The 27,963-nt window shown below is 41.0% G+C and overlaps 1 protein-coding gene across 1 annotated transcript; it reads left to right on the forward strand.

The window, feature by feature from the left end:
- On the forward strand, positions 1-27,939 carry LOC101894043 (dynein axonemal heavy chain 6). Its single transcript, XM_059121699.1, has 33 exons — positions 1-667; positions 1,918-2,025; positions 2,088-2,232; positions 2,343-2,526; positions 2,586-2,647; positions 5,999-6,103; positions 6,164-6,259; positions 6,409-6,539; positions 6,604-6,778; positions 6,842-7,241; positions 11,169-11,579; positions 11,671-12,058; positions 12,120-12,396; positions 12,467-13,087; positions 13,338-13,790; positions 13,852-14,675; positions 14,737-15,322; positions 15,378-15,530; positions 16,190-16,501; positions 17,763-17,969; positions 18,026-18,743; positions 20,384-20,560; positions 20,827-21,279; positions 21,341-21,690; positions 21,754-21,895; positions 21,951-22,292; positions 23,885-24,546; positions 24,616-24,796; positions 25,023-25,580; positions 25,642-25,835; positions 25,893-26,961; positions 27,022-27,492; positions 27,583-27,939. The coding sequence occupies exons 1-33, from the start codon at positions 1-3 to the stop codon at positions 27,937-27,939; spliced, it is 11,979 nt and encodes a 3,992-aa protein (XP_058977682.1).
- Positions 27,940-27,963: the final 24 nt, after the last annotated feature.

Here is a 27,963-nt window from a genome sequence, read left to right on the forward strand (position 1 = left end):
ATGTCCTCATACAAGTTTAGCAATGAAAAATTGAGCTCAAAGATTAAACAACTGGATATTATGAATCCCAGTGGACGACTAAAATCTAAACGTCCCTCAGTTTCGTTTAAAAAAGATAACGCCGGAGGACAAGACAAGAAACCTAAACTCGAAGACAAAATACATCAAAATAGCCAGGAAGGCATTAAAACCGGTGCATCCCTAATACCCGACTTGAATGTCCTTGTGGAGCGGATGCGTTCCCAAAAGGATGACAGCTTCATTTACCTCACCTATATGTTGCCGAAGACAAGTGAATATTTCACCCCGTACAGCCTTAAGGAATACACCTGGGCCGAGTTGCCCAACAAACAGTTATATTTCACCATGAGTCGTCACGGTGTAACCTATTGGCATTTGTCGGAGAATTTCTTCACACCTCTGTTGCAATGGCAACAGGAGTTTCAACAATTTCTGAGCATCATTAAGATTCGTACATTTGCCGTATTTCGGCTATGGAAGGGTTTTAAGGTGTGGGAGAAAACGGTCAAGTGGAAGAAGCAGACGGAGGCTCGCATGCATTTGCAGGAGCATCTTTTTATCGCCATACCGCACTTGGCACGAGCCATACTTCGGCTGAGGGAGGAGATTGTTATGCTGGAGAGGAGTAATTTCGTCAATGTTACAGGTAAGTGGAAGAGAAGTGAGAAAACTTGTGGATTATCGGCGGAGAGAGAGAGAGGCTTTATAGATGGCCAGAAGAGAGTTCTAATAGACGACTGGAAGAGAGAGTCTTTTATAGACGACCAGAAGGGAGACTTTATGAGCGACCAGAGAGAGCCTTTATGGGGATCAGATGACAGTTTTTATAGAAGACGAGAGGAGAGTCTTTAAAGATGGCCAGAAGAGAGTTTTTATAGACCTGATGAGAGTCTTTATAGACGACCGGAAGAGAGTCTACATAGACGACCACAAGAGACTCTTCATCGATGACCAGAGGAGAGTTTTTATAGACAACCACAAGAGAGCCTTTATAGACGAACAGAAGAGAGTCTTTATAGACGACCAGAAGATAGTCTTTATACACGACCCGAAGAGGGTCTTCATAGACCAGCTAAAGAAGATCGTCTTTATGGACGAGCTATAGAAGGTCGTCTACATAGATGAGCAAAAGATGGTCGGGTGTTTAGATGAGCCGAAGTTCGTCTTTGTGGAAGACAAGACGAGCTGAAGTGAAGGTCGTCTCTTATAGACGAGCTAAAGTGGAGGTCATCTCCTATAGACGAGCTAAATTGAAGGTCGTCTCTTATAGACGAGCTGAAGTGGAGGTCGTCTCCCATAGACGAGCTGAAGTGGAGGTCGTCTCCTATAGACGAGCTGAAGTGGAGGTCGTTTCCTATAGACGAGCTGAAGTGGAGGTCGTCTCTTATAGACGAGCTAAGGTGGAGGTCATCTCCTATAGACGAAGATCGTCTTCTTATAGACGATCTCTGAAGGTCGTCTTCTTATAGACGAGCTGAAGGTCCTCTTCTTATAGACGATCTCTGAAAGTCGTCTTCTTATAGACGAGCTGAAGGTCGTCTTCTTATAGACGATCTCTGAAGGTCGTCTTCTTATAGACGATCTCTGCAGGTCGTCTTCTTATGGACGATCTCTGAAGGTCGTCTTCTTATAGACGATCTCTGAAGGTCGTCTTCCTATAGACGATCTCTGAACGTCGTCTGAGTTTGAAGGGAGTATTTTTAGACAACCAGAAGAGAGTGTTTATAGACGATCCGAAGGTCGCCTTTTTTTGTTAACTAAAGGTCATGTTTTCACCGACATCCGGGTCGTTTTAATAGCTGAGCTGAGGTAACTCTTCTATGGATAGAGGACTGAATGACCTTTCTTTGGACCCCACTTAAGATTTAATATTGTCTTTTTTCTTCCTTTCCATAGTCATTGAAGATTGGCATCCCTTCTATTTTCTGGAGATACAAATGAAAATCTATGAAAGGTTAAATGTAACATTTCGAGATTTTCGGGAAAGGACGAGAAAGAACCTATGTAAGTAGATGCAAATAATATTTCACAGTTCCCTAATTTATATTCTCAAATTGATTCCTTAGATGATGCCTGCCTGAATGCCATAATTGCCAATGGGTTCTTTGCCGATGATGAAGTCAATCATTATCCATCGATAAAGAAAATGCGCGATGCCATGAGCTTTATGGATCGGGCCAAGAAGAAGAGTTTTTGTAAAATACTTTCCAAGTAAGTTTCGATTTTTTTTCCTATAAAGTTTACATATTTTGGGCCAAGTAAGGAAATCTCCTTTTGGAAATGTAAGTTAGCGAATAAGGTAAGATAATTTTCTTCTACAGCTTCCTGAGCTACTGCGACCACATGATGTACAACATGCTGCACAAAGTCACTGTGAATAGTTTTCGGGATTTGGCTAAGGCCTTGAACATTCACGATGCCTTGGGACCATCGAAGGAGGTGTTGCAGGAAAACTTAACCTTGAACGAACAATTGGAACCTGAAAGACCAGCCGATGTTCCTCAAGTATTTATAAATTACCTAAATAATTCGATATGTTTAGATGAATCTATTATCCTTTTTAGAGTCCTTTCTTTGTGACCACATTGCATTTGTTACCCGATCGTATTGAAATCGAACCATCTGAGTAAGTAGATCGTATGGAGAAGCACTCAATTTTTTCCCAGGACTTTCTTAGCTTGGATTTTTTATGAATAACTGGGAAGGGTTTTTATGAAGAATACTTTTCCACGACTTCGATGTTCTAATACCATTTACACCCAACATACATAACAGTGTGTATACAGGTTATTATACAGGGTGAGATAAAAAAATGCAAAAAAGTCAAACGCCATAATTATTACATTTTTATACCCTCAGGCATATGGCTACAGAGGGTATACATCATTTGATACTGTCAAAAAGTGCCTAGTCGAAATTGCGGTTTTAGACCCTAAGTCTCTTTGGAACAAACCCGTTTAGGACATTTGGAGTCGATCTAGTGATGTCCGTCCATCTGTCTGTCTGGCTGGTGCCCACGATAACTCTCGAAGGGAGTATCCGATTTGGTCCAAACTTGATACATCGTAATATTATTGTCAGAGTTAGATCGAGTTCGGAGATAAGCAATATCGGTCTACTCCTTCTGGTACCTCCCCCACAAAAGGTCAAAATTTTCAAAAAAAAATATTTTTTTGCACAGAAAGAGAAAGGATAATATTTGTTCAGTGCTAGGTCTGGTGAGAATTTTGAATAATTACAACTCTCAAAAAAAGAGATGTAAGAGTCCCATTGTCTTCAAATGTCACACATCCCAATATTTATATTAACCCAAGGTCTGGTGTTAAGATGGAATATATCTGTCTACTCCTTCTGGTCCTCCCCCACAAAAGGTCGAAATTTTGAATATCCATTAAGCTCATAAAACGGATTCCGTTTAGACTTGGCACATCTGAATATTTCTATCATTAAAAAAATGGTAGAGATCGGACCATTCCTTCTGGTACCTCCACCACAAAGGGTCAACGTTTTAAAGAACCAAAATGTTTATAAAATCAGAAATAAGCATCAGGTTATCATTATATTTCACACATAACATTATTTCCACTAACAAAAGATCCGTTGTGAATATGGAATATATCGGTCCATTCCTTCTGGTACCTCCCCCACAAAGGCTCAAAATGTTGAATATCCATGAAGCTCATAAAAAACGAAATTGACATCCTATTCCATTCAAGACTTGGTACATCCCAAAACGAAAACGTGAACCTACATACGATTTTTTGTCATATACTGTAGTACCTATTACGAACTTTAAATACGAAATTTGTTGCAATTCCGTTGAATAACGGAATACCGAGTATCGAGAGGTACCGTAATATAGGGGTTATACGAAGGGTGTAGTAACCATTAAGATCTCCCAATACGAAATTTGAAACGATTCCGGTGAATAACGCTGCTGAAATCATCAAAATACCGAATATCGGGAGGTACCTTTATGTGGGGGCTATACGAAGACATGGACCTGCATACAAAAATGTTTGTCATAGGCTGTAGTACCCATTTCGAACTTTAAATATGAAATTTGATTCCGGTAAATAATGTCGCCAAAATCCTCAAAATACCGAATATCGGGAGGTGCCATTATATGGAGGCTATACGAAGACGTGGATCTGCATGGCACATTTTCTGTGTCAGGATGTAGTATCCATAGCAAACTTCATATACCAAATTTTAAACAACTCCGGTTAATAATGTCGTTAATCAAAATATCGAATAACGGGAGCTACCGTTATATGGGGGGTAGACGAAAACATGGACCGACATGGCCCATTTACGAACTTATCCTGCCTACTGGTAAACTATGCATGTATGCAAAATTTTAGCCTTATATCTCAATTCGTTCGAAAGATAGGGTGATTACAACAGCCAGACAGACGGACATCGCTAGATCGTCTTAGAATTTTACGGTAATACAGAATATATATACTTTGTAGGGCCTATTATAAATATTTCGAGGAGTTACAAACGGAATGACAAAGTTAATATACCCTCCATAGGATGCAGGAGGGTATAAAAATCAAATAATTTCTCCATATTTTAAATGATCTTGTAATAGTAAAAATCTGGAGAACTAAGTTTTGTGGATTTTTTTTAATACCAAAAAAAAATTACCCTGGCAAATTAAAACAAATTCCAAGGCAGTAACAGAACCTGCATTTTTTTTTTTAAATATTTTTCCAAAAGACCACCAATCGTAATTTTTTTTTTAATTTTTGAAAGGTTTATTGAACATGGAATTTATTTGAATGATTTATCCAAGACCTATTGCACCATGGAGTTTAAAATTTATTTTTCCGGGATCCGTAAAAAATATTTTTTTCTTTTGACCCCAGTTTTTGTGAATATTTTTTTCCTAGGGCTTTATATCCCAGATTTTTCTTCACACCTTTTTTATACCCTTTACCATAGTATTGAAGTTTGTCATTCCGTTTGTAATACCTCGAAATATACATTTTAGACCCCACAAAGTATTTATATTCTTGATCAGCATAAAATTCTATGTCGATTTATCAATGTTCGCCCGTCTGTCCGTCCTACCGTCTGTGGAAATCACTCTAGCTTCAGAACGAAATAAAGTAGGTTGATAAAATTTTATTCAAATGTGTATTATGTATGCAGGACTTTTGGTATTGAAAATGGGCCATGTAGGTCCATATAACGGTACCTCCCGATATTAGGTATTTTGATGATTTTAGCGACATTATTCACCGGAATAGTTTCAAATTTGGTATTTGAAGTTCGTAATAGATACTCCAGCCTATGACAGAAAATTGTCGGTGCAGGCCGAAGTCTTCGTCTAGCCACCATATAACGGTACCCCCGATTTTCGGTATTTTGATGATTTTAGCGACATTATTTACAGAAATTGTTTCAAATTCCGCATTTGAAGTTCGTAGTGGATACTACAGCCTATGACAGGAGATTGTCTGTGCAGGTCCACGTCTTTGTATAGCCCCCATATAACGGTACCTCCCTATCTACGGTATTTTGATGATTTTGGCTACATTATTCACCGTTTATTTCAAGTTTCGAATTTGAATATGGCAAATTCGTTCTAAATGGTGTAGGGTATTCAAAGCTTGGCCCGGCCGAACTTACTGCTTTTTACATGCTTAAAAATATTTTCCACCAATCGTATTTTTTTTAATTTTTTAAAGGTATATTGAATATAGAATTTATTGTAATGATTTATCCTATTGCACCATGGAGTTTAAAATTTATTTTTCCGAGATCTGCCAATAACGTAAAAAATATTTTTTTCTTTAAAAATACCTCAAGACCTCATTTTTTTTTTTTTTTTTTTTGACGCACTTTTTTAGATCTTATGATCCTAGATTTGTTTTAAATATTTTTTAAGGACTTATAAATCCATAATAAACTATTTGTGATTTAATTGGTATTTTTCTGAATTTTTATTTATTTTTTTATTTTTCAGAGAAGTAATGAAGCACATTTTCACCCGAATTTCAACTCTAATCTTGGAAACTGTTATGGAAATTGAGAATTTCACCGATGACAAAACCTATACACAGTTTACAGAGTGAGTTTTTTTCCAATATCAAATGTGATTTTTATGCAAAATAAATCATTCACTTTTTAGACCCTCAATTATGGGACGGCAAGAAGAACGATTATCCGGAGTGGCGCCCGATTTGAATTTTCTCTTGAGAACAGATCAAGAATTTCAAGTTAATCGGTGAGTTTTACTCGGGTCCTTAACAAAAAATGAAATAACACAAAAAATAAAATTGTTTTCATTTGAAATATTTCTCATTTTTTGTAATTCCGGCGAAGGACATTTGTTGATGGATATTTGATTTGATATTTGTTTCCTTTTCCTGGCAGGAAAATATTATACTCCTACATTAGAACGGCCTATGAGAAAGCGGAAATTTATACTCTGAGATTTGAAACGATACGCAATAATTATGAAATAGACACCCAAACCGATCCGAATATTTTGAAAACGGAAAGGGGTAAGAAGGGGATTTAGGAGAGAAGTTGATAATAAAAAAATAAAAAATTATTAAATTTATTCAGATTTGGGCAAACTGAGGGCCTACTGTGAACGTTATTGCAACAATGTCAAGGCCTTGGATGGCATACTCTCCACGGTACACCTGGGCCTGCTGAAACTGAATCAGGGCAGTTTTAAGGACACTGTGACCCCGGTTTGCATAAAATTGCAAAATGTCTTGGCCAATTATTTGCCCAAGTAAGTTCTTTCTCCAGGACAAATTTCAAAGAAATGTGGTTCTAAAAAGAATTTCCCTTCCAGATTGGCCACCGAAGAGGTGGAACGCATCAATGAGGCCACAAATGATTTGTCGGGACGCATTACGGCCGAACCCATAACGACCTTGGAAATTGTCTCTCACATACGATTTTTGGATGTTGTCGATGAGGAAATGCAAAGTCTCTTTGCCGATGTCGATTATGCTCATGATGTCTTCATGATCATCAAAGACTTTGCCATACCCATTGATGATGAACGCAAGGAAGACTATATGGATTGTGAAGATTTGGTTAATCGCACAAATGATAAGCTAAAGGAGATCCAAGCGAAGAGGCCGGAATTTGTCAAACAGCTGGAGGAGAAAATGAATGAAGATATTCAGCTGATATTTGAAGAGACTCATGAAATCTATTTGGAAGTCCAGGATCCATTTTTAATTGATGTAAGTAATGGGGGTGGAGGGGGTTTGGGTTTTATTGGCTAAACATAGATGGCCTTTGAATGGGCGGACAAGCCTCGTCGATTGGAATGGGCCCAAAGAGTCATGGGTCCGTCGAAAATGGGCAACCCTGTAGTATCTTCGGCAATGTCGCAGATAAAAATACGGAGTATATAAAAGAAGACCTAATAGAATGTACCTATATCGGCATTTTGAAAGCTCACATCGCAAAGTAACCTAAATAGAGGAGACACGTTCCCCCCCTCTTCCACAATTTTGAAAATTTTCGAAATAAGATTCCTCGGAATCCGTACACTTTAGGTTTATAGTGTCTTCGGCAATGTTGCAGATAAAAATACGGAGAATATTTCGGTAAAAAATTGTAGCCCTCAAGCGGGCAGAGAAAGGAGTCTTTTTGGTCCCTTTTTTCAAAATATGGCTAAAAACCCCCTTTAAACGGAATCATAGCAAGTCAAAATATTCTACAAAATTATTTGTCATAAAATTCTACTATAGGTACTAGAAGACGTCAAAAATCTAAGACTTACCTAAAAGCCAGGAATTGACCTATATTAAAAACACATTTTAGGGTTAAAGCCGTTCTTTTTCTGAGTTTGGGCAAAAATCTACAATAATGCATCATTTTAGAAGGATGACGCAGATAAAAATACGGATAATATTTTGGTATGAAAGAAGAGCTCAAAAATAGAAGGCACAAATATTGGCATTTTGAAAGTTTACATCGGAAAAGTAACCTAAATAGAGGGGACAAGTTCCCCCCTCTTCCACAATTTTGAAAATCTTCGAAATAAGATTCCTCGGAATCCGTGCATTTTAGGTATATATTATCTTTGGCAATGTTGCAGATAAAAATACGGAGAATATTTTGCTAAAAATGTGTAACCCTCAAGCGAGCAAAGAAAGGGGTCTTTTTGGTCCCTTTTTAAAAATATGGCTAAAAAATCCCTTTAAACGGGATCATAGCAAGTCTAAATATTCTACAAAATTATTTGTCATAAAATTCTACTATAGGTCCTAGAAGACGTCAAAAATCTAAGTCTTACCTAAACGTCAGGAATTCACCTATATTAAAAACACATTTTAGGGTTAAAGCCGTTCTTTTTCTGAGTTTGGGCAAAAATCTCCAATAATGCATCATTTTAGAAGGATGGCGTCAGAGACAAAAATATTCTTTATCAAATTTCACTATAAGTCACCGAAGAAACAAAATCCGTATTTTCATTGTATACTTTATGAAACTTTCAGGCAAAAAAAAGTTCGAGAAAAAATTGGTAAAAAAAATAGGGAATAATTTTTTTGAGTTTTTTATTGGGAATATTTATGCAAATATTTTTTTTTTTTTTTTTTTGATATTTAATGAAAATACAGATTTCTGTTCTTTAATGACTTATAGTGAAATTTGATGAAGAATGTTTTTGTCTCTGACGTCATTCTTCTAAAATGATGATTTGTTGGAGATTTTTGCCCAAACTCACACAAAGTACGGCTTTAACCCTAAAATGTGTTTTTAAAATATATGAATTTCTGGTGTTTGGGTAAGTTTTAGAAGCTTCATGTCTTATAGGACCCATAGTAGAATTTCATGACAAATAATTTTGTGGAATATTTTGACTTGCTACCATTCCGTTTAAGGGGAGTTTTTAACTATTATTTCAAAAAAGGCCCAAAAAGACCCCTTTTTTAACTCGCTCGAGGGTTAAAAATTCAAACCAAAATATTCTCCGTATTTTTACCTGCAATATTGCCGAAGACACTGTATACCTAAAATGTACGGTTTTCAAGGAATCTTATTTCGAACATTTTCAAAAGTTTGGAAGAGGTGGGAACATGCCCCCTCTATTTAGGTTACTTTGCGATGTAAACTTTCAAAACGTCTATACATGTGTCTTCTTTTTTTTAGTTCCACTCTCTTAATCTGCTGAATTTTCCCCGTTATTATTGAAAAAATTTAAATTTATCGCCCAGTGTTATTACTGAGACTATTAAAAGGATGTGGCGCCCAACTGTTGCGCCTCTTTAAATTATAACTCATGCATTTTTGGTTTATATAATTACGTGTCTTCTTCTTCTTTTTTTTTTGGGTTCTACTCTCATAACCTGCTGGATTTTCCCCGTAGTTATTGAAAAAATTAAAATTTGTCGCACAGCGTTATTAATGGGAGTAATAAAAAGCTGTGGCGCCCAACTGTTGCCGCTCTTAAATCAATACTTTGGCATTTTCGTTCATATTTTTACATGTCTTCTTCTCCTTTTTTAGTTCTACTCTCATAACCTGCTGAATTTTCTCCGTAATTATTGAAAAAAATTAAATTTGGCGCCCAGTGTTATTAATGGGAGTAATAAAATGATGTGGCGCCCAACTGTTGCAGCTCTTTAAATTAATACGTATGCATTTTTGGTTCATATAGTTACGTGTCTTTTTCTTCTTCTTTTTTTTGGGTTCTACTCTCATAACCTGCTGGATTTTCTCCGTAATTATTGGAAAAATTGAAATATGTCGCATAGTTTTCTTAATGGGAGTAGTAAAAGGATGTGGCGCCCAATTGTTGCACCTATTTAATTTAATATTTCTGCATTTTTAGTTCATACAGGGTGAGATACAAAAAAACTACATTTTTTTAAAATTGTATTTAATGAAAGCAAAAAATGTCGGAAATGCACGGTCACACGCTGCCCGAATGTTGCTCTGCGGTATTTTGGACCATTCCCGGCGAAGCGCTTGCTTGAGGTGATCGACACTTTGGTATTTTTTAGTGCCAACCTTGCTTTCCAAAATATTCTAGACACAATAGTTCAACGGATTGATATCCGGAGATTTTTGTGGCCATTGTGCGCTGGAAATGAAGCGAGGAACCTCAATTTGTAACCATTCTTGGGTGGCGCGTGCTGAGTGCGATGGTGCTGAGTACTGTTGGAATGTCCAAGGCCTGCGGCCAAAATTTTTGCGTGCCCAAGGCTTTAAAGTATTTTCGCTATAATATTCGTCATTTATTCTAATGCCACGGTCGATTAATACGAGCGGAGAGCGACCATCGGCTGTTATGGCGGCCCACACTATCACCATGGCCGACACTGAGTTCTGTTGGCCAACCGAAGATGCACGTTTTCAGCTGACCTCAAGTAAACACGATCATTTTGATTTTGTTTGTTTACAAACTGCTGGACAACGAATGTTTTCTCCTCGTAGACGGAGAAAACCAAATTCGGCAGATTACCACTTTCGCCCAAGCGAGGCAACTCTTTAACTCTTTTGAGCCTATTTTCTTTCTGTTGCGGTGTAAGTTCTTGCACTTTTTGGAATTGCAATGGCTTTACCCTGAGCTCATTTTTCAATATTTGCCTAATAGCATTTTGCCATATGTTCAGCTCAAGAACTATTTTTCGGCCACTGCGACGAGGGTTTCGATCAAGTAGCTCCTTTACTTTTCGAACCATTTCTAGTGATGTTGCTGTTTTTTATCCGTAACGGTATCACGGAGCGGTTGTACGAGACACAAAAGATTTATTCATATTTAAATGCTGGAGTGCTCTAACAGTAGCCGCTTGTGGTTCTCCAGCCAAACATAAAGAAATCACACTATCACGCTTGAATTCTGTCACGAATAAGTCTTTTTTTCTGGAAAATTCTCACCAAAATACTTTTGTACGCTTCTAGACAATATAATAAGCTGTCACTGGAATAATTTTAACAGCTGTCGGACAAGTGGCTTAGAAATGACAGCAGTCTGAAGTTGGTTGCAGTTTTTTCATCTCTCCCTGTATAGTTGTGTCTTTTTTTTTCTTTTTTTTTTTTTGTTCTTCTCTCATATTCCGCTGGACTTCCCTCTAATTATTTTCTCTGTTACCCAGTGTAATAGACTGTGGCTTACTATCCTCATCCCAATCTAAATTTGATTATTTTCACTTTAGAGAGATTCCGAACGTTCTTTGGTCAAATCACGGCTCAAGGATCTTTTGGAACGCCTCGAACGTTTGCACGAACACGCTGCCGAATATATACGCTATCAAAAAGAGTTTAAAATCGATATTACCATGTACACGGAAATGGATATGGCCTTTACGGAAATTAAGTTACGACAAAGTCTACACAATTCTGTCAACGAATGGGAGGATGCCTATTATCGTTGGATCCTGATGGATTTCAATCAACTTGTCGTTAATGAGCTGACGGACCTGACCATAAAAACCATTAAGAATTGTATGCAATATGAAAAATATTTACCGGCAAATAATATTGTGCCTGAGCTGAAGCAGGCTGCGGAGAATTTTAAGGTGAAGCTACCGGTTATTGGTTATCTGAGGAATCCCAATTTTAGGGCGGTAAGTGGTGCAAATCTCTCTCTATATCTCTCTCTCTCTCTTTAATTCAAATTCCTTTTATTTTGGTTCTCTTGTCTTCTCTGCCACTTAGCGCCACTGGAGTGAGGTTGAAACAATTTTGGGCCGCAAATTCTTCCAAGAAGAGGGCATCCTCCTCTCCGCCTATGAAGAGTGCCATGCCTTTGATGAGGAAATTGCCAATTCCTTAATGGAAATCTCATCGCAAGCCACCGGCGAGGCCCAATTGGAAAATATGTTAAAATCTCTGGAAGCGGTGTGGAAGGAACAAGAACTCTCCGTGGTCTGTCATCATGATCAGAAGGATGTTTTCATATTGGCTGGCACCGAGGAATTGCAGACAATTCTGGATGATTCCAATGTCAACATTAATACCATTGCTGCCTCGAAATATGTAACGCCCATTAAGAATAAAGTCGATGAATGGATCGGGGCCTTGGAACAGTTTGGCAAGACCTTGGGTGGGGGTTATTTTCTATATTTTCTTTGAAATAATTATTTAAGTCTCTTTCCATCCCCTAGAGGTCTGGATGGATTGCCAAACGTCGTGGATTTATTTGGAGGCCATTTTTGCCTCACCTGATATCCAGCGGCAATTGCCGCAGGAGGCCAAAATGTTCTTTGCTGTGGATAAAAGTTTCAAGGAAATGGTGCGCACGGCCAAAAAGGTATCTCTGGCGCTGCCGGTTATGTCCTCCAAGGATAACTATGATATTTTATTGGAAAATAATCGCAATTTGGATTTAATCACAAGGGGTCTGGAGGCCTATTTGGAGGTTAAAAGGGTTGTGTTTCCAAGGTAGGAATTTCTAAAATTTATCCACCACACCACATAATACCCCCCCCCCCCCCCCCCTCTCGTGTTTTAGATTCTATTTCCTCTCCAACGATGAGCTGTTGGAAATCCTGGCCCAAACACGTATTCCCCAAACCGTACAACCCCACTTACGTAAATGTTTCGATGCCATACATCGCCTGGAATTCGGCCAAAAAGATGTGGGTGATGGCAGTGGACGCACCGTGGCGACCAATGACATCTTGGCCTTCATATCTCCTGAGGGAGAAAAATTACTTTTCCAAAAAGGTCTCAAGGCTCGAGGAGCTGTCGAAGAATGGTTAAGTAAAGTCGAGGAGGGTATGTTCGCCTCGGTGAAGAGAGCCATGCGTTTTGGCTATCAATGTTATCCGCACAAGCAACGTGATGAATGGTTTCAAGATCATCCCAATCAAGTGGCCTTGACCATTTCCCAACAGCAATGGGCTGCCGATATTCATTATATTTTGGATAATCCAAAATGGTCGGAAGAGAAGGTTATGCAAGAGATGAAATTATTCGAAAAGAAATGTTTAAAAAATCTAGCGGCCTTGGCTTCTCTCACGCGGCAGAATATTAGCAGTTTGGTGAGGAAGGTACTGACCGCATTGATAACCATTGATGTACATGCCAAGGATTCGGTGTCGCTGCTGATTGAAAAACAGGTTGTGAAATCGTAAGTAAAAGGGATTTGGGAGTTTCTCATGACTTCTTTTGGAAAATTATAACTTCTTTTGGAAATGTTTCTCTCGCCTCTAACGTTCGAGATCCTTGAGCCATGATTTGACCAAAGAGCGTTCGAAAACTCTCCAAAAATGAAAGGAACAAAATTTAGATTGGGATAAGGATTGTTGTTCACAGTCTATTACACTGTTTCCCTCCCTTCTTCCATTTCCCTCACTCTCACTCCCTTTTCCCCATTCCAGCTCCGATTTTGATTGGCTAAAAATGCTGCGTTTCTATTGGTCAATTGAAACGGAGGCAATCTACTCTCGCATGGCTTCGGCCAACATACCGTATTACTATGAATATTTGGGAGCCGGAGGTGTTTTGGTTCTGACACCCCTAACCGATCGTTGCTATTTGTGTTTAATGGGTGCCATACAAATGGATTTGGGTGGTGCGCCAGCGGGTCCAGCGGGAACGGGAAAAACAGAGACCACCAAAGATCTGGCCAAATCGGTGGCCAAGCAGTGTGTGGTCTTTAATTGCTCCGATGGTTTGGATTACAAAATGATGGGAAGATTTTTCTCCGGCCTGGCCCAATGTGGAGCCTGGTGCTGCTTTGATGAATTCAATCGCATTGATATCGAGGTGCTGTCGGTTATTGCTCAGCAATTGATTACAATACGCAATGCCAAGGTGGTGAATGCCAAGAGGTAAGTTTGGAGATCCTACAAAAAGATTTGAGGTGGTAAAAAAATCAGTAATATTTTGCAGATTCATTTTCGAGGGCCGTGAAATAAAGCTCAGCAAATCCTGTGCCGTTTTCATTACCATGAACCCCGGCTATGCTGGACGCACAGAACTCCCCGATAACTTGAAAGCCCTATTCCGCCCAATATCCATGATGGTCCCCGATTATGCCTTAATTGCCGAGGTCATTTTATATTCCGAGGGCTTTGAGGACCCTAAGAGTTTGGCCCATAAAATGGTGCAAATGTACAAACTTTGCTCCGAGCAGCTGAGTCAGCAAAATCACTATGATTTTGGTATGAGGGCGGTTAAATCAGTTTTGGTAATGGCTGGCTCTCTGAAGCGGGCAGCCCCAGATCAGAGGGAAGATATTACCCTTATTGCCGCCCTGAGGGACTCAAATATACCCAAGTTCTTGGCCGATGATGCAGTGCTCTTTTTGGGTATACTCAGTGATTTATTTCCGGGAGTGGAGTTGCCAGACTCCTCACATCCTCAGTTGGAGGAGAGTTTGGTATTCAATTTAAGGGAGAGGAATTTACAGGCGGTCCAGGCCACCTTGAGGAAATGTATACAACTTTATGAGACAATGTGTGTTCGCTGGGGTGTAATGCTGGTGGGTCCCACAGGTGGTGGGAAATCCACGGTCCTGCATGCCCTGGAACAGGCTCTGGGTCATTTATATGAACAAGGGGTGGAGGGTGCCAATTTCCGGCCCGTAAACATACAATGCATGAATCCCAAGGCAGTTTCCATGAATGAGCTGTATGGTTATGTGGATCCCAAAACCCTGGAATGGCAGGATGGTCTCCTGGGATTGGCAGTGCGTACTGCAGTCAATGTGGAGGGTGAGAATTTATTATATATATTTTTTTTGGAAATAATATCCTCCAATTTTTGATCTTCCAGAGGAAATCCATCAATGGATTGTCAATGACGGCCCCGTGGATGCTGTTTGGATTGAAAATCTCAACACCGTACTGGATGACAATAAAATGCTGTGCCTGGCCAATTCGGAGCGCATAAAACTCACCGCCTGGGTCCACATGGTTTTCGAGGTACAAGATCTGGTACAGGCCTCTCCCGCCACTGTATCCCGTTGTGGTATGGTCTATGTTGATCCCGAAGATTTGGGATGGCAACCCCTACTCGATTCGTGGAAGATGGGAGATATACAAAAACAAATACCCAACAAACCTCTGGAATACCTCGACCAATTATTTAGTTTGCATTTTGCGACTCTCCTGGAAGTGGCCAAAAAGCATGGCTCCTTTGTCATACATCAAGTGACCAGCTCCAAGGTACGCCTATGCTTGGAATTACTCTCTTCGCTAATTGAAATGATACGCTGGCACGATGTGGAGGAAAGAGACTATCAGGCGTTGCTCAAGAAAATGTTTGTTTGGTGTGTCCTATGGTCTCAGGGCTCTAATTTTAGGGATAAGGAAAAACTCGTTTTTGAGCAATTGATTCGCCAAGCCATGGGTCCTTTGGAGTGAGTTGTGGAAATTCAAAATGAATTAAATTTTAATTTTTGACCTCCTTTCCAGTTTGCCAGATGATGCTTCATTGTGGGACTATCGCATTAACATGACCAGCCGTAGCTGGGAATCTTGGTCCAGTATCATTGATGAATTCGTCTTTAATCCGGAAGATAAATATTTCGATATGCAAGTACCCACGGTGGATACCACGAAATATGGGTGAGTTCTCCAGAAAAAATTACATGAAAGGCTATTGCTATTAGGAATTTTAAGGAATAGCTACTATTTGAGGTGTAATGATCGGTTCCCCCACCTCTGTCATGAAGAGGAAGCCCCAAAAGAAAAAAAGACCTTCCCATCATCATGAAATCCAACCGTCCGGACAATTAAAAACCACACGGATGTGTTGCCACAGATTTGCCCAGATCCTTGGTGGTCTCAGTTTTTCCCGTCCCTGTTGGACCCGCTTGAGCGCCACCCAAGTCCATTTGTATGGCACCCATTAAACACAAGTAGCAACAATCGTTTAGGAGAACCTCCGGCTCCCAAATATTCATAGTAATAGGGTATGTTGGCCGAAGCCATTCGAAAATATATGACCTCCGTTTCAAGCGACCAAAGGAAGCTCAGCATTTTCAGCAAATCAAAATCGGAGATGGAAGGGAAAAGAAGGAATGGAATAACACTCCCACTCCCGAGTAAAAACGAGTAAATCTATGTTAGCATCCAAACTACGTATATCAGATAAACTTAAGCTTCGCCTCGGCCATATTTACTTCTAGCCGAGATCACAAATACACCCATATACCCATAATTTTCCCGTGTTTCCTACTAAGGACTTAGCTTAAAAATTCCTTTGAATCTTCTTCCACTTTCAGCTACATCTCCGACTTACTATTTCAACGAAAATATCCCGTCATGTTCACAGGCGAGACGGGAGTGGGCAAAACCGTACTGGCGGTATCTACGTTGAAAAAATTATCCCAAGGCAATATTGTGCCGGTGCAGATTAATTTTTCCGCTCAAACTAGCAGCGCGCGAACCCAAGAAATGATCGAAGGACCACTGGAGAAACGTAAACGCACACAGCTGGGAGCACCGATTGGGAAGTCGGTAATTGTGTTCATCGATGATGTGAATATGCCCAAATTGGATACGTATGGCAGTCAACCGGCCATTGAGCTGTTGAGGTATGTAACTGCGATTAGGATAAAAATATTTGAGAATAATAAAACCAGACCTTCGGATAACATCTGAGTTCACATAATTTTTGTCTGCTCCCAGGAGAGCACTCGCTCAAATTCGAGTAAATTTCACTCTCTGTGTCAATTCGAGTGAGTGCTCTCCTGGGAGCAGAAAAAAATGGAGCACACTCAATTTTTTGATGACGTTGGAATACGAGTGAGCTTATTTTCCTCGTTTGTGAGTGAGAGCCAAATTCGGGCAGAATCTTCTCTTACTGATCATGTATTCACGATTCTTCCCCTCTTCCTCTTTCCATTCAGTGAGTGTACTCCTGCTCAATTTAGGGCAATTCTGCTCTCACTATCACATTTCAAACAGGAGTGGCTCGGATGTGCTCCCACACAAAACAAATGCGTGGAGAGTAGACTTCGAAAAAACTTTCACTCTTCGAGCAATTCTGATCCTGAGCAAGTTTCGCTTCCGATGGTAAAAAAGCAAATCTGTGCTCTGCATAAAAATATGTTTCCATTTTCAGACAATTTCTGGACCTCCTAAGGTTTCTACGATCGTAAAAAACTCTTTTGGAAAAAAAATTGTTTCTGTGGTCCTCGGCTGTGCCTGTACTCCACCGGGTGGTGGTCTCTCAATTCTTCCCCTCTTCCTCTTTCCACTCATTTACACTCTTAGAGGAAACTCCTGTTCAATTTAAAGCAATTCTGCTCTCACTCTCACCTTTCAAACGGGAGTGGCTCGGGAGTCCTCCCACACAAAACAAATGCGTGGAGAGTAGACGTCGAAAAAACTCCCTCTCTTCGAGCAATCCTGCTCGTGAGCAAGTTTCGCTTCCGAGTGAAAAAGAGCAAATCTGTGCTCTGCATAAAAAATATGTTTCAATTTTCAGAAAATTTCCGGACTTGCAAGGTTTCTACGATCGTGAAAAACTCTTTTGGAAAGAAATTGTTGATGTGGTCCTCGGCTGTGCCTGTGCTCCACCGGGTGATGGTCTCTCAATTCTTCCCCTCTTCCTCTTTCCACTCATTTACACTCTTAGAAGAAACTCCTGCTCAATTTAAAGCGATGCTGCTCTCACTCTCAAATTTCAAACAGGAGTGGCTCGGGAGTGCTCCCACACAAAACAAATGCGTGGAGAGTAGACTTCGTAAAAAACTCCCTCTCTTCGAGCAATTCTGCTCCTGAGCAAGTTTCGCTTCCGAGTGAAGAAGGGAAAATCTGTGCTCTGCCTAAAAAATATGTTTCCATTTTCAGACAATTTCTGGACTTTCAAGGTTTCTATGATCGTGAAAAGCTCTTTTGGAAGGAAATTGTTGATGTGGTCCTCGGCTGTGCCTGTGCTCCACCGGGTGGTGGCCGTAATCCTTTGACACCACGCTTTGTAAGGCATTTTGCGCTGTTTGCCCTGCCGAAACCCAATGATGAGACATTGACCACCATTTTCAATGGCATTTTGACAGGGTGAGTATTTTGGGGATCTACAATTTTAAAATTAACCTAATTTTTTTCCGCCACAGCTTCCTAAGCAGTTTCTCCTCCACCATACGCCCCTTGTCCGAGCCAATTGTCAATGCCTGTGTTGATGTGTACATGCGCATTGCCCAGGAAATGTTACCCACCCCCGATAAGTCACATTACATCTTCAATTTACGAGATCTCTCCAAATGCATCCAGGGTATTCTGCAGGCCAGCAACCTCCACTACAACATGGAAATGCAAATTTTACGTCTCTTCTATCACGAGACGACGCGGGTCTTCCATGATCGTCTGATCAACGATGATGATCGTAGACTCTTTAAGCGAATCATGCACGAAGTGTGTCTGAAACATTTCAACAAAGAAGTCTGCCGCGATGAAGAGCCACCAATACTGTTTGGAGATTTTATGGTTTTTGGCAAGGCCCGTTCGGAACGTATCTATGAAGAGATTAAGGATCATAGCAAACTGGAAAGTATCCTTATGGATTATGTGGAGGATTATAACACCATGACGGGTAAGAGGATGCATTTGATTTTGTTTCAAGATGCCTTGGAACATACGGTGCGGCTGGCTCGCCTGCTGAGAAGTGATCGAGGAAATGGTCTTCTGGTTGGAGTGGCTGGTATGGGAAAGCAATCGTTGACGAAATTGGCCGCCCATGTCAACGAATACAAATGCATGCAAATTGAGTTGAAGAGGAACTATGACATCAATGGCTTCCATGAGGATTTGAAAATTATCTACCGGCAAGCGGGGGTAAGTGAGGACTTCAAAAAATAAAACTGTGCGACAAAAAAATAATTACGGAGAAAATCCAGCAGATTATGAAATTAGAGGTAAAAAAAGAAGACAGGTGTGTCGGCGTTTTGAAAGTTTACATCGCAAAGTAACCTAAATAGAGGGGGCAGTTTCCCCTTCGGATTAAGATTTCTCGAAATCCGTGCGTTTTAGTTATATAGTATCTTCGGCAATATTGCAGATAAAAATACAGAGAAAATGTCGGACCAATGTTTTAACCGTCAAGCGAGTCTACGAGGGTTCTTTTTAGTCCTTTTCCTGAATGGTTAAAAACTTCCTTTAAAGGGATTGGTCCTGCGGTAATTTGGCCCATTCCCGGTGAAGCTCTTGCTTGAGGTGATGGACACTTTGGTATTTTTAGTCCCAACCATGCTTTTCAAAATACTCCAGACACAATAGTCCAACGGATTGGTATCCGGAGATTTTATTAGCCGTTGTGCGATGGAAATGAAGCGAAGAACCTCATTTTGGATGGCGCATGCTAAGTGCGATGATGCTGAGTCTTGTTGGAATGTCCAAGGTCACCAGCCAAAATGTTTGCGTGCCCAAGACTTTAATACATCCTCCAGAATATTTTGGCGTTAATATTCGGCATTTATTTTGATACCACGGTCGATTAATACAAGCGGAAAGCGACCATCGGCTGTTATGGCGGCCCACACCATTACCATGGCCGGTGCTTGAGTTCTGGTGGCCAACCGAAGGTGCACATTTTCAGCTGACCTCTTTGGCAAGTAAACATTATCATTATGTTTGTTTACAAACTGCTGCTGGACAACGAATGTTTTCTCATCGGAGACGGAGAAAACCAAATTCGACAGATCACCACTTTCGGCCAAGCGAAGCAACTCTTTAGCTCTTTTAAGTCCATTTTCTTTTTGTTGCGATGTAAGTTCTTCCATATTTTTGAATCTTAATGGCTTTACCCCGAGCTCAATTTTCAATATTTGCCGAATGGAATATTGTGATATGTTTAGCTCATAAGCTATTGAGTGTCGACCACTGCGACACGGGTTTCGATCAAGTCGCTTCTTTACTTTTCGAACCACTTTCGAAATGACAACAGTCTGAAATTGATTGCAGTTTTTTCATCTTACCCTGTATATTATGTCTGCAGGATTTTTGGTATTGAAAATGGGTCATGTAGGTCCACCTTCGGGTATAGCCCCCATATAATGGTACCTCCCTATCTGCGGTATTTTGGTGATTTAAGCGACATTATTCACCGTAAATGTTTCAAATTTGGTATTTGAAATTCGTAATGGATACTACAGCCTAAGACGGAAAATTGTATGTCCAGGTCCACGTCTTCCTCGTATAGACCCTAATATAACGGCTACATTCGGTATTTTTTTTTAAATTTTAACGGAATTTTTAACGGATTTTATTTTTTTTAATTGCCAAATTCGTTGCAAACGGTGCAGGGTATTTAAAGCTTTTTTACTTGTTAATACTTATATCTCTCATAATAAGGTAGGCAGTCTGATCCTTTTTGTAAATATAATTTAAACAATTACATCATTCTTCTTTTCCTTATTTTTCTTCAGATGTTGAGTTATTTTAAAACGTGTTTTAATCTCTTCACCAAATACTTGCAGATTGACAATCAACCTGTGGTATTTCTAATGATCGATACTCAAATTGTTGAAGAAGAATTCCTGGAGGATATCAATAATATTTTGAATTCAGGAGAGGTGCCAAATCTCTTCGAGGGAGATGACTATGAAAAGATTATTCTGGATGCCCGCGATCAATGCAATGCTGTCAACAAAGAGGTATTTCTCTAGAAACTTCAAGGATTTCTACTAAAACGTCAGTGTCCATCCAAGCACGTTGGCGAAATAACAGTTCAAGCTTTTTCTCTCTTTGTTCATGGAGAGAACATTACTTTAATTAACTATATATCGCTCTCTCTTACTATTATCTTTATCTATCTCTCTCTCTCTCTTTGTTCAACAAGTCAGCATTGATTTTCCATTCTCTCCCTCTCTGTCTTTTTTTTTTTGTAAACCCATATACTAATCACCTCTCTCTCTCGCAGGGCTGCTCTCGTGATACAATCTACAAATTCTTTATTAATCGGGTGCGTAACAACTTACATGTTGTGCTCTCCATGTCTCCGGTTGGAGATGCTTTCCGTAGACGTTGTCGCATGTTCCCATCTTTGGTGAATTGTACCACCATCGATTGGTTTTCCAATTGGCCAACGGAGGCCTTGTATTCGGTGGCCTTGGGCCTGTTGGCAAAGAATACCGAAACGCCGGAAGAATGTCAGGCCTTGGCCACGACCACAGTGTTTATGCACAAAACTGTGGAAGATGCTTCGCTGAGGTTCTACAAAGAAATGAAGCGGCACTACTACACCACGCCCAGTAGTTATTTGGAGCTGCTGAAACTCTATCAGAGTTTGCTGAAGGCTAAGACCCAGGATTTGGTCAATAAAAGGAAGAGAATTGCAAATGGCCTCAATAAGATCTTGGAGACCAATGAAATTGTAAGCAAGACATTTCCAAGAGGAGTATTTTTTCCACTAAGTTGCCTTATTCTATCTTCAGATCGCTGTCATGCAAAAAGAATTGGAAGTCATGGTGCCCCAACTGGATGAAAAATCGGCCAACATGAAAACCCTGCTAGAACGTTTGGCCGGTGATACCAAACAGGCGGATATGGTAAAGGAAAGTGTGGTGCGTGACGAGGCCAGTGCCAAGGAAAAGGCAGCCGTTTGTCAGGCCATGTCTGATGATGCCAACAAGGATTTGGAAATTGCAATGCCAGCCTTAAAAGAATCCGAAGAGGCCTTAAAGGGTCTGACCAAGGCAGACATAAATGAATTGAAGTCTTTTACCACGCCACCGGCTTTGGTGCAATTTGTTATGGAGGCTGTGTGCCTACTATTGGGCGCCAAGTAGGATATTTATTCGAAAGCATAATATTAGGGTTTATTGTTTTAATTTTCTCTTCTCTTTAGACCCACCTGGGCCTCAGCCAAAACCATAATGGCCGATGTGAATTTCATCAAACGTCTTTTTGAATTCGACAAGGAACACATTAAGGAGGACACGCTGAAGAAGGTCAAAAAGTACATTGACCACAAAGATTTTGTGCCAGCTGTAAGTAAATCGCTCCTCCTAAAAGTATGCTTTATTTTTTATTTTTTTTTTACAGAAATTCGAAAAAGTCTCCAAGGTTGCCAAATCCGTAAGTCTTTGGGTAATTGCCATGGATAAATTTGCCAAGGTCTATAAGGTTGTGGAACCCAAAATTCGCCGCAAAGAACAAGCCGAAAGTGAACTCAAAGAAGTCATGGCCGAGCTGAGAGCCAAGCAGCAAGAATTGGCTGCCGTTGAGGCTAAAATTCAAGCTCTTCGAGATAATATCGATCAGAAAAGTCGTGAGTTTCAGGTTATACAAGATGCCGTGGATTTGACTTATGGCCGTTTGAATCGAGCGGGAAGATTAACCTCGGCTCTGTCGGATGAAGAAGTGCGATGGAAGGAAACTGTGGAGGTAATAACTTCGTTTAGCCTTACCAATTAAAGCCTCTAATTGACCAGTTGATAGATACATGAAGGTCCTCTGGAAGAGTTTATCTACAACGCCTCCTAGTTGTTGTTGTAGCAGCTCATACTGCTGTGTTCGTTTTGACTTCTCTCAATCAGGTTCTGGCTCTAAGTCCAGTCTCAAAAAGGGGGACAGGAGTTAGGTGAGTAGGTTTAGCTGGGCAGCGAAATAGCTGCAGCGTCATGTGGACTTGTGCCACAAGCTGGGCAGATGATCTGCACATTGCTGTCAATTCGTGCTCAGTACGAATTGAGGCGGCTGCACCAGGCGGCTGCAGATATTAACTGTGCCAAAACTACTCGGGTTTGTCGGGGCAGCTATCGTTCTCCAGCTGCCATGAGAGGAGGACGATCTCATAATACTACCATGACCTCTAAGACCGCCTCAGAGTGAATACTATTCAGTACTGCTTGCCAGGCCTGTTGATCTAGAGGCTCTGTCTTAAAACCTCTATCTCTCTCTAGATTTCTAGATCATAAAGGCCTTTTCTTACGGGTTCTGCTTCAAAGTCCAGTCTCAAAAAGTACGGGTTGAGTCCACAATGATACTTGAGTTAGGTAAGTAGGTTTGGCTGAGCAGCGAAATAGCTGCAGCGAGTCATGTGGACCTGTGCCACAAGCTGGGCTGATGTTCTGCACATCGTTGTCAATTCGGGCTCAGCACGAATTGAGGCGGCTGCACCAGGCGGCTGCAGATATTAACTGTGCCAAAACTACTCGGGTTTGTCAGGGCAGCTATCGTTCTCCAGCTGCCATGAGAGGAGGATGGTCTCCAAGTACGGTATTCTCTCTATATCCTACCATGTCCTCTGAGACCGCGTCAGAGTAAATAATATTCAGTGCTATTTGATAGGCCTATAGAGGCTCTCTCCTTCTCTCTCTCTCTCTCTCTCTCTCTCTCTTATACCTCTGTACCTCTCTCTAGATCATGAAGATATTTTCTTACGGGTTCAGCTTCTAAGTCCAGTCTCAAAAAGGACACATCCTTAACGGGTTGAGTCCACAACATGTTAATTGAATAGGTTTGACTGGGCAGCGAAATAGGTACAGCATGTCATGTGGAACTGTGCCACAAGCCGGGCAGATGTTCTGGACATCGCTGTATTTTCGGGCTCAATATGAATTGAGGCGGCTGCACCATCCGGATCTTAACTATGCAAAAACTACTCGAGTTTGTAGGGGCAGCTTCTGAGACCGCGTTAGAGTGATCTAGAGGCTCCCACTTACCCCTCTCTCCAGATCATGAAGGTCTTTTCTTACTTGCCTAAGCGGAGGATGCCTATCCACCAGATGGTGATTCGGATGGGTCTGTCTGTAACACCCAAGCTTTTTATTATGCTGTCGCACTGCTTAGACCACCTCCATGGACAAGACCTACATGTTCTCTTAGTTGTAAAGGTTTTTCCTGGGTCTTTTACCTTTATAGGACCTCCAGAAGGTATTCTGGCTGTTAAATACCTCTTGTTCACTGCAGAAATTCTATATAACGAACGTCGACCCATTTTCCATTTTTTTAATGATATTTTTCCCATATTTCAGATCCTCACCCAAGAGCTGGCATATGTTCCGGGCGACGTTTTAGTTTCCGCTGCCTGTGTTGCCTATTTGGGCGCCTTTTCCACTGAATATCGCAATGAACTCTGCCAGCGATGGGTTGAAAAGTGTCGCGAACAAAAAATACCCTCCAGTGCGGAATTTCATCTCCTCAAAGTTCTAGGCGATCCCTATGAGATACGTCAATGGATCATGGATGGTTTGCCCAAAGATGATATATCCATTGAAAATGGCCTATATGCCACACGGGCCCTGAGATGGCCTTTGATGATAGATCCCCAGGAGCAGGCAAATCGTTGGATACGCAACATGGAAAAATCTAATAATTTACACATCCTGAAAATGAATGATTCGAATTTACTAAGGGTGATGGAGAATTGCATACGTCAAGGATATCCGATACTCTTGGAGGATATCAGCGAGAGCATAGATCCCTCTATTCGCCCGGTGTTGCAGAGAGAAACCTATGTTTTTGAGGGTAGAACCTATCTGAAGCTGGGAGATGTCATTATCGATTATGATGAACGTTTCCGGCTGTATATGACCACCAAATTGGCCAATCCTCATTATCTGCCTGAGATTTGTATTAATGTGACTTTGGTGAATTTTTTGGTCACCGAAACGGGATTGGAAGATCAGCTGCTGGCGTGAGTTGGAGCAGATTTTTATTTTAGGAAAAAAATATTTTTAATTCGTTCTCCCTTTTTTTCTTACAGCGACATCGTGGCCATAGAACTCCCAGCTCTGGAAATCCAACGAAATGATTTAATTGTGAAAATCAATGCCGACAAACAGCAGCTGCTGGCCCTGGAAGATAAGGTCCTAAAACTGTTATTCCATTCCAAGGGTAATATTTTGGATGACGAAGAGTTGGTGGAAACTCTGAATGATGCTAAGGTAAGAGCCGATCCCAAGCAAAAAAAACTCTCATATAAATTCGGGAAAAACTGAACCCAATTATGGAAGTAGAGCTTAAAATAGAGGACACGTAATTCGGGGTTTTTGAAAGTTTACATCGCCAAGTAACCTGATATGGGTTCCAGAATACTCTAGATGATACTCTAGATTTTTCCTAAACATCAGGACTCAATTTTATCTCTCTCTCTCTCTCTTTACCCTCCAGGAAACCTCTCTGATTATTGCCACCCGGCTGGTGGACACCGAGGAAACGGAAAAAGTCATAACGGCCACCCGGGAAAAATATCGCAGCCTAGCATCTCGTGGGGCCATACTCTACTTCGTAATAGCCAGCCTGGCCGATATCGATCCAATGTATCAGTATAGCTTGAAATATTTCTCACAAGTGTTCTGTGCGGTGATACGCCAAGACCACCCGAAAATGAATACCGAGGATCGTATTGCTCAATTGAAGCTGGATGAGCTGAAGGCCCTCTATGATAATGTGTCAAGGGGGCTCTTTGAGAATCACAAGCTAATCTATAGTTTTCTGCTCTCACAGGCAATTGAACGGCAGGAGGGTAGGGTAAGTCAACAGGAATTTAATTTCCTGACTCGAGGTGTTGTAGGCACGGTTAGAGAGAGGATGAAACCGGCCCACTTAAAGTTGAGTCAATTTGAATGGGAGGCCTGCCTGTTTTTGGAGGAGAATTTCCGGGCATTTGAGGGATTTACGGAGCGTTTGGATGAGCCCTTCTTTTTGCAAATGGATAATAATCGGGAGGTTAGTCAAAGAATTTCTATATTTTGAAATTCGTATAAGGTTACCTGTATTCTTTCCCCAGGTCTTTAATTTTTGCTCGGCCAAGGGTCCTCCGAGCGATTACTGGAATCTGAGATTAACAGCTTTTCAAAAACTAATGTTCATCCGAGTCTTTCGCAAGGAAAGATTCCTCCTAAATGTTGTGGTCTATTTGAGAATAACAATTGGGCGCCATTTTACCGAAGTTTCGGCCGAGGGCAGTCAACTCAAAGTTGTGTAGGTCGAAGTCTAACTGAAACTCTAAGGAATTTTTAATTTCACATTTTTTTCCAGATTCTTGGATACCTCCAATGTAACACCCCTGGTTTTCGTGTTGTCCAGTGGTTCCGATCCCATGGCCAATTTCCTTAGATTTGCCGAAGATATGAAATACATGGACAAATTCTATTCCATTTCGCTGGGCCAAGGTCAAGGACCCATTGCCGAAAGTTTAATAGAGAAAAGTTTGAGGCTGGGCCATTGGGTATTCCTGCAAAATTGCCATTTGGCCACCTCCTGGATGGGTCAAATGGAGGCGATTGTACGCAACATAACACTGGGTGAAACTGTGGCCCATGCGGATTTTCGTTTGTTTCTATCCTCCATGCCACAGAAAAGTTTCCCCATAAGCGTTCTACAAAATTCCGTCAAGGTGACCAATGAACCTCCGAAGGGCATAAAAGCTAATGTTTTGGGTGCCCTGGCAGATATTAATCCCGATTTCTTTGAGCATCACATTCTGCAGCAAAAATGGCGGGCCATTGTTTTTGGTTTGTGTGTTTTCCATGCTGTGCTCTTGGAGCGCCGGAAATTCGGACCCCTCGGATGGAACATAACCTATGAATTCAATGAAAGTGATCGAGAATGTGGTCTCAAGACATTGGATTTCTTTATAAATCGGGAAGTGGAGGAGAAAATCCCCTGGGAGGCCATATACTATATCAATGGTGAAATAACCTGGGGTGGTAGGGTCACCGATTCGTGGGATCAGCGTTGCCTGCGCACCATATTGAAAATTTTCACATTTGAGAAAATTCTTGAGGAGGACTACAAGTACTGTCGTGGAGATCCATATTACCGGGATCCACGCAAGGCCAGCATACAGGAGTACAAGGATTATGTACTGAATTTCCCCACCCTTGAGGATCCGGAGATCTTTGGCATGAATGAAAATGCCAATTTGGTGTTTCAAAGCAAGGAGACAAATTTCTTTATAAATACCCTAATGGAGGGCCAGCCACGCTCTGCAGCCGAGGAGGGTCAGGCCCAGGAGAATGATTTGTGTTTGGATATTATCAGGAAGATACAAGAGGTTCTGGCGCCCAAGATCAACAAAGAGTCCTTGCATGCTTCTTTGGTGACGGTGAGTATTTTTAAGAACTTAAATATTAAAAAGGGAGAACCTCATTTTTTCCCTTCCCAGATTGATGCCAAAGGCCAAATGCCCTCGCTGACCACGGTCTTGGTGCAGGAAATCGATCGCTACAACATTTCCCTACGCCTGGTCCACGATAGTTTGGTAAATCTCGCCAAGGCCATCCGGGGATTGGTGGTCATGTCTGAAGAGCTGGAAGAAGTCTTTAAGTCCCTCCTAGCCAATATGGTACCCAAGCTATGGGAAAAGAAAAGTTTCCTATCCATCAAACCACTGCCAAGTTATATTGCGGATTTTCAAAGGCGTATAGATTTCATCCAAAACTGGGCGAATGAGGGGAATCCAAAATCTTTTTGGATAAGTGGTTTTTATTTTCCGCAATCTTTTCTCACGGGGGTGTTGCAGACGCATGCGCGGAAGCGTATACTACCAATTGATTCCCTGAAAATCGATTTTCAGGTTATCGAAAGGATTCTGGTGCAACAGGAATTTTTCGAAAGGAGAGCAAATGGAATGGAGGTAGGATTTAATTATTGCGGATATTCTCTTTAACAAGACGTCCGCGATTTTTTAACCAAAAAATAAACCCCCCTTTTTTTCCTATAACAGGTTGATGACCTCTATGGCGATTTACCGGAATCCTCCGAGGCTGGTGTCAACGTGCATGGCATTTTTGTTGAGGCTGCCCAATGGAACCGCCAAAAAGGAGGTCTATGTGATGCCAACATTGGTGAACTCTATACCCGAATGCCGACCATACGTTTTATACCCTGCCTACAACTGGATCGCGGTCAACGTTACGAGGCTCCCCTCTATAAGACCCAAGCCCGCTCTGGAGTTCTATCAACAACTGGTCATTCTACGAATTTTATTCTCTCCATACTTTTGGAAAGTTCTCTGCCTGCCGACTTTTGGATATTGCGAGGCACAGCCTTGGTGTCGGGGGTGGCAGATAATATTTCTTAAAATAATTATATTTTATATTATTTT

This window comes from Musca domestica, unplaced genomic scaffold (assembly GCF_030504385.1).
Source record: "Musca domestica strain aabys unplaced genomic scaffold, Musca_domestica.polishedcontigs.V.1.1 2, whole genome shotgun sequence".
In the NCBI taxonomy this organism is placed as follows: Eukaryota; Metazoa; Arthropoda; class Insecta; order Diptera; family Muscidae; genus Musca; species Musca domestica.